Source organism: Micropterus dolomieu, linkage group LG19, assembly GCF_021292245.1.
Source record: "Micropterus dolomieu isolate WLL.071019.BEF.003 ecotype Adirondacks linkage group LG19, ASM2129224v1, whole genome shotgun sequence".
NCBI lineage: Eukaryota > Metazoa > Chordata > Actinopteri > Centrarchiformes > Centrarchidae > Micropterus > Micropterus dolomieu.
In genome coordinates, this window is record NC_060168.1 from 25,202,006 (window position 1) to 25,214,202 (window position 12,197).

Consider the following 12,197-nt stretch of genomic DNA (forward strand, 5'->3'; position numbering starts at 1 on the left):
GGGCCACCAGCAACACCTTTGTGTGTACTCTCACATGAAAATAGAGGGGTTTTGGGGCGCTGTACACAACTAACCATTATTTTTGTTCTTGGTTAGTCTGTCAGTTATTATATCAGTTCCAAGAATTAATTGTTGATATGTCAGAAAGTGTCTATTTCATGTTTCCAGGCCCAGTGTAACACCTTATAAATGTTTTATCTGAACCAACAGGCCAAAAATATTCAAATTGCAGTGAAATAAAACAGAAAAGCAGCCTATCCTCAAATGGGAGGACCTGGAACCAGTGAATGTTTGCCAGAAATAATCAGTTTGATTATCTTTTTTTTTATATTTAATCTATTTATTGACTACACGATTAATAGTTTTAGATTTTTTATTGAATGGGAATATACCTCATTTAAAACCCCAAAGTAAGCATCGTCATCTTCTGCAAGAAAGTTGAATTGTTGCCTTTTCACTGCACTCACTGCCATAAACTTTTGATCTACCAAAACAACATTGATATAAAAAAACATTTTAATCATCCAGTCCAATAATACTCAAAATATAGTCTAATCTTGCACACAAGCCACGCTGCTGTTGGTGATTCTTATGATGAGGTCTCCTTTGTCAGATTTACTGATGTCAGCGCCTAGGCCTATGTCTAAATGCCTTATATACAATCCTAAGGCAATTCCACAGGCACTGGCTCAGATTTTCAACTTTATTTACAGTGTGCCACATTTCATTTAATTTTTGGTTGAGAGTGTGGTTTTGGTTGGTTAAAACCCGCGTAACCATTATAACCCAATTCAGTAGCCTATAGCGCGTTTTATTAACACGGCCTTATAACTTCTGAGCTTCATATCGGAACAAATTAAAAATACTCTCTGAGTATGTGGACAGAAGCTTAAATATTTTCAGGTGCCATATGTATAAATATAACAAATGTATTTGATCCATGCATTTTGTTAACATGTGACCGACACAAAAACATACCAAAGGATAGCCTGCAACGACACTGCAATTGATAACATAAAATACGTATTCTGTTAATATATTTTATTATTTTGTATTTTTTATGTAATGAGGCGGTTTCATGTGTTCATTTTATACGTTTTAAGCATTACATTGGTTGTCTTCGTGCCACAAAAGACAGAATAGTGGAACCGGAAGAGGTGTTACCGACTTCCAAGCTGTCGTCACACCACTCCGGTATAAATACAGTCGCGTTCGTCATCGCCCGCCATCTTGAGGTTAGTTCACTATTGAAGTAGTTGAGTGATTATCAAGTCGCCATTACTCAAAAATGACTGACCAGCTTTGCAAACTTTTTGTCGGTGGGCTAAACGTGGACACTGACGACGATGGCGTGCGCAAGCACTTCGAGCAGTATGGTACTCTCACCGATTGCGTTGTCGTCGTGAACAAGCAACTGCAGCGGTCCCGCTGTTTCGGCTTTGTAACCTACTCTACACCAGAGGAGGCCGACGCGGCAATGGCAGCTAGGCCGCACACCGTCGACGGCAACGCGGTCGAGGTGAAGCGGGCCGTGGCGAGAGAAGACGCCAACAAGCCAGAGGCTCTTGCAAAAGTGAAGAAAATCTTCGTTGGCGGCCTGAAGGACGACATTGAGGAGGAACATCTGACCGAATACTTCTCCCACTATGGTCAAATCGAGAAGGCCGAAGTCATCTCGGAGAAGGAGACCGGAAAGAAAAGAGGCTTCGGCTTTGTTTACTTCACCGATCACGACGCAGCCGACAAGGCTGTTGTGGTGAAGTTCCACACAGTCAATGGACACAAAGTTGAGGTAAAGAAAGCCCTGACCAAGCAGGAGATGCAGGCGGCCAACAGAACCGGTATGTCGCCGAGAGGCAGACCTGGTAGAGGCATGAGGGGAAATCAAAATGGCTACGGCAGCAGGGACTACGGCGGAAACTACAACTACGGAAATGGCGGAGGCTACAACGGTGGTGGCGGCGGCGGCTATGGAGGTTACGGCGGACCATATGGGGGTGGCTACGGAGACCAGGGAAGTGGCTATGGAGGTGGAAACGGCTACAATGAGTTTGGCAGCGGCTATGGCCAGCATTCTTCTGGTTATGGCCCCATGAAAGGACCACCCTTCGGCGGTCAGAGGAGCGCTGCTCCCTACACCAGAGGCGGTGGTGGCGGCGGATACCCGAGGGGGGGTTACGGCGGCGGCTACTAAATAAGACTGCACAATGGAAAAACCCTCCCCACCCCCTGACCATAAATTACATCCAGCCAGGATTTGGACGCTCAACTCAAATTCAGTAACGGGGCGTCTGCCGTGAAATCCAACAACGGCAGAGATACGGACACAGAGACCCCCTCCCCCTAATCATAATGAAGACCTCAAAAACCCACACAGGTAGGAAGGCCACTTCCCAGAAAACCTGATAATAACGGGCAGCGGTTGTTGCCTTTCAACTAGGACATGTAAAATGAAGAATAAAAAAAAATACAATGACCCCTTTTTTTATTATGTACCCACGCCGACGGCGTGTAGTTGTCGTTTAGAGTTCAGTGACGTTATATTTTTATTTGCGTTCACTCGTTTCAATTTCGATGTAGGATTGTTTTGCTGACGAAGTTCTGATTATCCTAATATTTGCATTTTTAAGCAATTAGATTTTGTTTTCTGGAGTAAACTTAGTGTGCTATCAATGTACGAGGATGAGAAAAGCATGTTGTGTGGTTTTGGATTTCATAGTTGTCAATAACATCAATTATATGTATAATTTACTTTGGTTATTCAGCAACGGCGGAACGTGATACTGCGGGATCCAGTTTTTCTTGTTTCCTTCCCCACATTGTACTCAAACTCTCCTCACGCATAGTAATAGTTTATAAATATTGTTCATTTTTTCATTACCTGTAGCAATATCTAATGTATATTGTATACTTTCATGTCTGGAGAACAAAACCTACTGTTTAAACACCTTGGTATGCTTATGTATGTTCATTTTAAATAAAACGTTATACCACTTAGCTTAGTTATTTTACTTATTTAACCAGGCTTCCTCAAGTTTATCCACAGGTTTTATAAGTGACATCATCTTGTTGATCTTTAGTTACATGGCATCTTTCCCACAGTTTATTCTTCAGGTGGGTGAAATGGTTACAGAATGGATATAGTCTACCCACAGCCAATGCATGTAGGCTTTGTAGGGTTTGACCTTGTTATCAAATTATGTGCTTTATAGACACTGCTAATATGACTTTTTATTTTTCTTCTTACATATTTAATACATATCAATATGTGGGCATGAGGGCTCTGATATTTATCTTTGATTATTCCTAATTTAGGTGTTCTTACTCGTATTCCAGTAGGCTATCCCAGCCAAAATAGCCGTAGCAGTTTGTTTGTAGGCTACGTCAGGACCCTGTTGATTACCTGGGGTCGATTGTGATAGGAGTCTGAAATATCTCTTTAGGATATCCACATCCAGCAAACTAGGTATGTAAATCAACCTGTCTTCACTCTGTGTTGGTCAACCATGTATGGAATATCTTCATGAGATGGTGCACGAGTGTGCCATTATTTAATCTTAAATCAACTTAACTGACACTTATAGCTCAATGCGTCTTATGTAGCTAATATTAAAATAAAAAGGGGGGGTTACTTAATTTGGTCTTAATGAACTTTAAGTGGGTGGAAGGGGACCCAAATGTTCCACCGTTAACCAATTAATGGAACAAGTAAATTGGTGTCTCGTCCAGAAAACGTTGTTTTTGTTCAGTTTCTCACACTCTTTCTCTCCCATTTCCTCCAGGTTGCTACGGTAACCTGGGTAACATCACCCCGAAAACGATGGGGGGTGAGTCTCCACGCCAACGGGGGGACCGGAGAGTGGTTGTGCCTTCTCCCCCTCAGGTGAAGTCAGTTTTCAAAAAGGATGGTGTGGTCTAAATGCATTTCTTAGATGGTTTTATTGAAGGTTTTTTTTGGGTGGGTGATTTTGATAACACAGTGCCCCCATGCAATCAAGTTATTTCCCCAGTGACCAGCACTGACTGTTACTGGACCTGTGAGCTTCCTTAGGTTGAAGGACCTTTTACAGGCATGAAGAGGTAATGTAATAGTGAAGAGAAGTATTCAGTATTGAACAAGGTGGGAAAGAAACGTCTGTCAAACTTGTGTGTAAAAATGTTATATTAAACATTTACTTAAAGACCACCAACTGAAGTGCTGATTACCTGGGAGAGCGTTAGCATTTTGGGCACTGTGGGTTTCAAAATTTAATAAATCTTTAATTTATAATTTGTCCTGTGTTTTTAATAGTCTACCCATTTTTATGAATTGCTTAACAGGCCATGTGTGAGCTTGGCCATGGTATGACTTTATTTTTCCAATTTAACAAAACCTCAAATAAAATAGGTGAAGGAAAATATACTTGGGTGTATACATAACTGACTTTGCAACACAATCTTGGTAATAATGGATTTCTTTCTGTGGTATGTGAATTACTTTTGCGTTCGGCCCAAAAGTCTATACAGCAGAGGTCGGAGGCTTACGACACACTTGTATTGATGAACATTTGTCTGCAGACTTGTTTCAAGACTAGGAACGCTGATGGGAAAGCCACATGCTTTGAAAGACCCACGTGTGTCATCAGGAAGTGTAGGCGTGTGCTTACTAGATGCATACTTCAACTGCACTTAAACCTCACAAGACCTCTTCAGGGGCCCCAGGAGCTGTGCCATTTAGGTGGCATGTTTGTACAGCATCAATGTGTTTGCGTTGGTACTGTTGCATAGAACAGGATCAAAAAAGTTGTCAAACAATTATCCTCTTAAACCAGACCGTTTTCTGACGTCTATTGGCTGACTGGACCTGTGTTGGTGATATTGCAGTTCAGTAGTAGTTCACTCGAACCTCTACACTTTTAATGCAGTGTCTATGAATTATCAACTTGAAACGGGGTAAAAGCTGCAAAATGAACTGCCTGATTCATCACATTAGTGTACTGCTGTGTGGATCTGTTTTTAGGGGATGAGTTTCCCTTTTATTTCAGTGCACTTAAGTGTTTGAAGACAAGTTATTTGAGAACTTCATGTCATTTGACAGGAGGTGTTGCAGAATTATCATATGTAAGTAATTGGGGAAACTAGAGGTTGGATCATACTAGTCAAAAGTAGAGTTGATATGAAATGTATTAGTAATGCTAGCCTCTTTAAATGCACCTGATATTTGTATTGAACAGGCTCTGGAGGTGAAAACAAAGACAGTTTGATTCACCAACTTTCAATTTCTTTTATTTTTAACATGAAGCAAAATTCTGCAGCTGTACAAATAACTATGTGAAATTACTTTTACAGAACAGGTGTGGCGTGTTGTTTTTTTTTTTTTTTTTTTCAATTTAAAATTCAGAAGCTCTATAAGCCGCATCCTTTAAACAAGTATTCGGGCCATGAGAAGTTTTGTCATGGACTTTTTTTTTTTTTTTTTTTTTTTTTTTTTAGGTCTTCAAGTCTGCTGACCAGAATGTTGATCAATGTTGGTGAAGGTTTTCAGCCATCCAGATCATAGTTATCCAAGGAAGGTTAAAGTCAATAGCAACTAGCCTTGTTTGAAGATACTACATTTGGTGTTCTGAACTGAAGTCTGTCGGGAGATATCTTCAAAAAAGTCCAGTTGCTATTGACTTTAACCTTCCTTGGATAATGTTGATGAATACATACCTAAAATACATTATTTAGCTTATTGGTCAATTGAAAGAATGCTCCTAATTGAGCAGCAAAAATCAATGAATTTCTTAGAAAAATGAGCTGGAGTAACTAGAGGGCTTAAACGATTCATCAGCAATACATCTGACAATATCAACTTGCCTTGCTTCCTTAATCGCAGTGGTGGAAGTTAATTTACTGTACTTCAGGGTAGTTATACTTTTTATGCAACTTGATTCTTCTCTACTGAGACTATTATATTTCACTGCATGACAGCTTTAGACCTTGACAGCTTTTCAAACCTTGGATAAGCTTAAAAAAATGCATTGTCACAAAACTGAAACCAGGGCTATTTATCTGGACTCAAAAAACATTTAGTTTTTAGAGATGTTGTACTCGAAGGACAGCTACGCTACGAACCTACGATCTTACAGAAAATGATGCATTGCTGTTGATGTAACTACCAACAGTATATAAATTAGTTCAAATTGGCTCATCTACAGCAGTAACATGCAACACACGAATGCAGCAGTAATATTAATCCACACTGACCGGAAACATTGTACTGCATAACTGTTTTAATACTAGTTTTTGAATGTAAGACTTTACCTCTTAGGTTATTTTCACCGTGTGGTATTTGAACTTTCAGTCAGATGATTTAGATAAAGATAATACTTTTTCCACCAGTGCTTGATTGAAAAATGGAGCCAAGCAATTATAGAGAATTATACAGAATAAATCTGGCATTTGTCTTAACTGGACCGATGCGAGTAAAAGCCCGTTCCTATAAATAAATCTTGTCTGATGTACTGTGATGATTCAGAAGACCTAGCGTGACACATAAGTTGTTAGGTTGTGTGACAAAAATACTGTGTGTTAAGTGATGCTCAACACAGTGATGGGTGTACATTTTACTTTTGTTCTCTTACCTTTTATAGGATAATGGTGCTTGACGATTTCTGATCATCCCATAGGAAAAGGAAACATCTGTTGTCTGCCGTGCTTTTTATGAATCTACAATAAATTATATATTTTTATACACCAAGAGACTTGTTATCTTACTTCTTTACCTCGAGGATAGCTTGGTTGCATGTGTCCCCTGGTGATGCATGTCATAAAGGGGGCAAAATAAGGTTGTGAACTGATGTTTTTGTTTTGTTGGATGGATAAGGTTTGCAGAGGTGGTGAAGTCAAAGATCTAAAGTTGGTAGGTGTATTTGTGTTTCATTCAACCAGGTTGGAATCATAAAACTGATCGGAGTACACTTCCAGATCTTTGGAGTACTGTAATGAATCCAATTCAGCGCTTATCATTTTTGGTGCTGGCATAGGCAACAGGCTGGGCTTTTATAACCTCAGTTTTTGAGTGAAACCAAAGGATTTACACTTATAATCTATGTCACCTCCATGTGTGTCTCTCTAAACTACATGCTTTCTGTATCTCTGTCTAGCACAAAAAGTTAACACTTGCTGTCACTCACGAAAATGCATTTTGTGTATCCTTGAGGTTTAACAAATGCATTTCTCGCCTCAAAACAATTTTACAGCTGACTATTTTAAATCCTGCTTCTTTTTTTTATTTTTTTTTTTACATCTCAGTTCTTACCAGCTTGCCTTCTTTCTCCCTTGACTTTGTTGGTGCATTGCTGTTTATCTTTTCATGTTACAGCCACCTGTACTTCAGTGGAATAGTCTGAAATCATTGGTAGGAGTGTGTGTCGCATCATCTGTGTGTCCTGGTGTTGAGAGAGATAACGGGTGCCCACAAATGATTAAAAAAAAAAATCCTGCCCCATAGTGCTTCTAGAAGTCAAACTCCATGGATACATATGGGTATGTAGTGTTTGTCAGACACCAAAGATTAAGAGCTGAGTGTAGCGCCAGTGCAAAATCTGAAACACATTGCAAGAAAAAACTTGATAACCTGATTTGTTTGATTTTACTTTATTCATTTAGCTGATGCTTTTATCCAAAGCGACTTGCAGTTCCGATGTGTCAGAGGTCGCACGCCTCTGGAGCAACTAGGGCTTAAGTGTCTTGCTCAGGGACACATTGGTGGGTGTGTCACAGCGAGGAATTGAATCCAGGTCTCTCCTTCACCAAAGGCATGCGTCTTATCCACTGCCCCATCACCATCCCCACTGGTTGATGGTTTCCCAGAACCGAGACTGCATGGGCAATGAATAGGAACTTTTAAAGCTGGTACTGGCTTAAAACATGAGCATGTTGCAACATGCATTAATGCCATGTGGATTCTTTTGAACTAGGTTGGAGAAGCACACTGAGTAGTCCTCTTCAGCAGCAGAAATGGAGCTGAAACAGATTTCACTTACTGTGAAAAGACTGACTTAAGAGAAATGGCATATTCAATAGTTTAGTCCAACGCTTGTCCCCTTGAAGCAAAATTTCCCTAAGTGGGTCATAACTGTTAATCAAAAACAACTAAAATTGTGTCATGCATACATTTATAGTTGGCTCAGTGTGTTGGTGCTGTGTATGTCTTTGCTATGGGTTCAAGACCAGTGTGACCTGGTCTCCCTGTCTGAAATCATAAATAGCTAGAGGAGACTACAATAACATTGAAGCTTGATCATTTAATACAATCAAAGGTCTAAGGATAGTGGGTGTCCTATGCTGTACAGATTTTAAGGTCCCTTCAGGCAGTGTTGCGATATAGGGCTATATAAATAAGACTGACTTGACTTCTCAAAGCCATTATATGACATCATGAGCCTCAGAACTGATATGATCAAGATAATGTAACTAGTTTAAATAGTAAAAGACCTGCATTTGAAAGCACAGATCTGATGTCAAGTACTGATTAAACATCTAATTACAATGAACACTAAATTTCAAGAGAGACAGCTGTTACATTCATGGCCACGTCATATCACAACTAAAAAAAAACAGCAGTAAGAAGAATTACTTTTTTTGTTTTGAAAAAAAAAGAGGGGGGGGGGTTATAACGTGAGTAGGCACTGTTCATCTTAAAGAAACCAGAACTGGATTAACACAGTATATTGTGGTTCAGTGTGTTGATACTTTCTTTATATGTTGAGGTGTTTGTTGGGCAAGATAATTGGCATTTCAATAAAACAAGAGCCCTCAATCACTTACATTATGCCACTATCTAGGCTACATTTTAGAAATTTTATTCGGATACCCTTCATATTTGTGGGTTGTAATGAAATTAAAAAAAGATAATGTTTAACTCGACCAGGACTTTGTCACTGTTTTTATTAGATGTTATATCTTGCACTGCAACTTCCCGGTCTACGGTATCTGTAGTTACGTGTAATTGTAGTTTTTTTAAAAATCTGGTAAGAGCTGGTAAGATCCCGTTTCCGGTGTATTAAAAGAACATATGAGCTTTACATCGATGAAAGGCTGATGGCTGTTAAATTTAAATATACATTATCTGTGTTGTGTATCTGTGTTTAGTGGTTGTAGAGTACCAAATAATATAACATAAGGGAATTATTCGGAACATAGCTTTATTAATGTGCTTTGTACGGTATTAGAACAAAACGAATGACCACTAATGCAGAAATCCACGCTTCCCTTTCTCCTCAGCAATTGAACGTAAGATTTCCGATACCACCTGAAGGCAGCATCAGCGTGATTCGCTTGCGAGCCAATGGGGGTGATGATTTTTTCAAGATGACCAATCAACGACACCTACGTCTTACGAAGGCAAGTGAGTCAAACGGCCCGCCCTTACGTCGTTCATTGAAGAAGAAGAAGAGGGACGGTCTGAGTATACTATTCTCACAAGAAATTCAATCATGTCGACTAAACTTTGCAAGCTTTTTGTCGGCGGACTGAACGTGGAGACTACAGAAGATGGCGTCCGCAAGTATTTCGAGCAGTTCGGCACGATCAACGACTGCGTTGTGGTCATGAACCAGCAGCTCGGACGGTCCCGCTGTTTCGGCTTTATCACCTACTCAACGCCGGAGGAGGCCGACGCAGCAATGGCGGCTAACCCACATGTCGTTGAAGGCCACGATGTGGAACTGAAAAGGGCCATAGCACGAGAGGACGCGAACAACCCGGACATCCTCGCCAATGTCAAGAAAATATTCGTCGGCGGTGTGAAAGACCACATCGAGGCGGACAACTTGACGGAGTACTTCTCCCAGTTCGGCGTGGTGGAGAAGGCCGAGATCATCTCTGACAAGCAGACCGGCAGGAAGAGAGGCTTCGGCTTTGTCTTCTTCGAGGACACGGACTCCGCCACCAAAGCGGTGCTGACCAAATACCACACCATCAACGGCAACAAGGTGGAAGTAAAGAAAGCTCTAACCAAGCAGGAGATGTCCACCGGTGGCCGAGGAGGAAGAGGTCGTGGAAGAGGAATGTATAACTATGGCGGCGGAAGAGGAGGTGGCGGCTACGCAGGAGGCTACGGCGGCAATTACGGAGGCGGCTACGGCTCTGGCGGGGGTTACAACGGCGGTGGAGGAGGCTACGGGGGATACGGAGGGGGATATGAAGAATACGACAACCAGATGGGGGGTGGGTACAGTAATGGTGACTTTGGGGACGGCTATGGACAGCAGCATTCAAATTATGGTGCAGTGAAGGGGGGCAACTATTCCTACAGGAGCGGGGCTCCATACAACAGAGGCGGCGGTGGCGGCGGCTACGGCAGGGGTGGTGGATTTAGCGGCGGTTATTAGTGGCTCCCTCAAGTTTTTTGAGATGTTCATGGGGAAAATTGATTACAACAAACTTGAATTTACATACACACACGCACACACACAATACAAGCCCAGTTGGGGTGAGGGGTCGGTTGAAGGGAGCAGTGCCCATCACCCAAGCGGAATGAATGAGACTGTCCTCTGGATCCTGGCTCCCCCCACCCGGACCCCATCTGTCCTCTTATTCCACACATTATGTACTTTACTACTAAGAATTGTGAATTATTGAATTGTACTTTTGTTCTGTTTGGGAAAGACTTGTTTTCAACCATTTGTAAAGACGTAATCAATGTCGGTCACTGCTTCTCAACTCAACAAATTGAGTTTGTTTGTCTTGCAAACCAGCCAGATGTGTCTGTTATTTTTGCATCATGAACTCAGGGTTTTAAGTAAAGTTGGTGGCAGTGTCGGGCAGCATGGGACTCGATTGCTTGAGTTTCTTGATCTTAAACGCACGTGGCAAAGTGTTTTTTTTTTTTTTTTTTTGTTCTTTTTGGAGAAATGTCATGGACTGTTGTCAGTTGTAAATTACTTTTTTCCACTTCTCCCGTCCCATTACAGGCCTTGGTTTAGATTAAAACGTTTGAAACCCATGTGTTCAGTTCACCCCTATGTCTATTCTGCTTTTATTAAAGTTTTTAATGTTTTGAAAATCTATCTAATCTCGCAGTCTTAATTCAAACCGCGTGGATCACATTTCAAGTGAGGCAATCTCCCTCGTTACAGCTTTTGTAACAGTGTGGATTGAATTCAGGGAGCTGCCACCAGGCGGAAGTGTTGCCTGCAAATTCCTGCATTTCCACTCATCGGCCATTTTATACCGGCAAAGATTTACTTGGTGGAAGAAGCCGATTGTGTGCATCACTGAAACCTGTGCTGTTTAATTGGCCCTGTGCCCTTGATTGCAATTAGTTCATTTTGGGCGGGTGGGGTGGGGATCACAAAGCAAACCATGAGAAAGTATTTAAATAAGCATACGGTGTGAAGTTGCATTTTGTAAACAGGTTTCAATGAAGGTAAAGAAAAATGTTTTCAAATTCTGCTTTTTTTTTTTTTTTTTTTAAATAAACCCCCACATGCAGCCAGTTGGTCGCAAATAACATTAATTTTCTTGAAGGTTCCAATATTGAAGTGTACATTTTTAGAAACTTGAATCCTGATTGCTTTTGGACACCAAATATGAGCCATCTTTCCAATTTCCATTCTTTGGCGTTGTTGGGGTGTCATAACTGTAAACCATGAATGAACTTAAGGTCCGAAAATGGTTACGAATGCTCCATCTTTAAAGGGCAGATGGCTTTTATGAGTACTCCTTCAAGATTGATTTTTTTGTGTGTGTGTGGACAATAGTAGGACGCACCGGCAGCAGAGAGGAAGAAAGTGTGAGCTCTCACACTAACCCTGTTTCTGGGGACAAAAGCGTCTTCACCTGAGTCTTTCTGTTATAAACGGAAACTTAATTGCGTTTTACTATATATTTCAGTATGTTATGGGTAATCATGTTAATTTTTTTACCAGACCAAACCAAAGTGCTGTAAGACACATGACAGATGTAAACTGTCTCTTTGATATTTTCTAGGTTTGAGTCTTTAAATCTTTGAGTGGTGCTTACAACATACACATCAAGCATTTTCAGTATAGGATCAGTGAATGCTTCCTGGTGTCCGAATATGTACAATTCTTTTTATATTTGCATGCAAACCCCCTTTTCATACCTGGTGATTGAAGGTCACATTTCATTTCAGAGCTGGAACAGTTTATAAATTAAGTTATTTTCCTCAGGATAAGCGAATGACAATGAATTGAGTTATTTTCCCT

The 12,197-nt window shown here is 40.8% G+C and overlaps 2 protein-coding genes across 4 annotated transcripts; both read left to right on the top strand.

The window, feature by feature from the left end:
- The first annotated feature begins 1,222 nt into the window (after positions 1 to 1,222).
- On the top strand, positions 1,223 to 6,721 carry LOC123957240 (heterogeneous nuclear ribonucleoprotein A0-like). Of its 3 annotated transcripts, none has more exons than XM_046029900.1 (4): positions 1,223 to 2,377; positions 3,316 to 3,466; positions 3,783 to 3,883; positions 6,615 to 6,721. In XM_046029900.1, exon 1 carries the CDS (start codon positions 1,289 to 1,291, stop codon positions 2,192 to 2,194), a length of 906 nt encoding a protein of 301 aa, XP_045885856.1. In that variant the 5' UTR covers positions 1,223 to 1,288; the 3' UTR covers positions 2,195 to 2,377; positions 3,316 to 3,466; positions 3,783 to 3,883; positions 6,615 to 6,721. The 3 variants fall into 3 exon arrangements, with proteins under 3 accessions (XP_045885856.1, XP_045885857.1, XP_045885855.1); XM_046029901.1 differs by having other exon boundaries at positions 3,337 to 3,466; XM_046029899.1 differs by lacking the exon at positions 3,316 to 3,466.
- On the top strand, positions 3,786 to 11,036 carry LOC123957241 (heterogeneous nuclear ribonucleoprotein A0-like). The gene is made up of 2 exons (XM_046029903.1): positions 3,786 to 3,883; positions 9,250 to 11,036. Exon 2 carries the CDS (start codon positions 9,462 to 9,464, stop codon positions 10,356 to 10,358), a length of 897 nt encoding a protein of 298 aa, XP_045885859.1. The 5' UTR covers positions 3,786 to 3,883; positions 9,250 to 9,461; the 3' UTR covers positions 10,359 to 11,036.
- Positions 11,037 to 12,197: the final 1,161 nt, after the last annotated feature.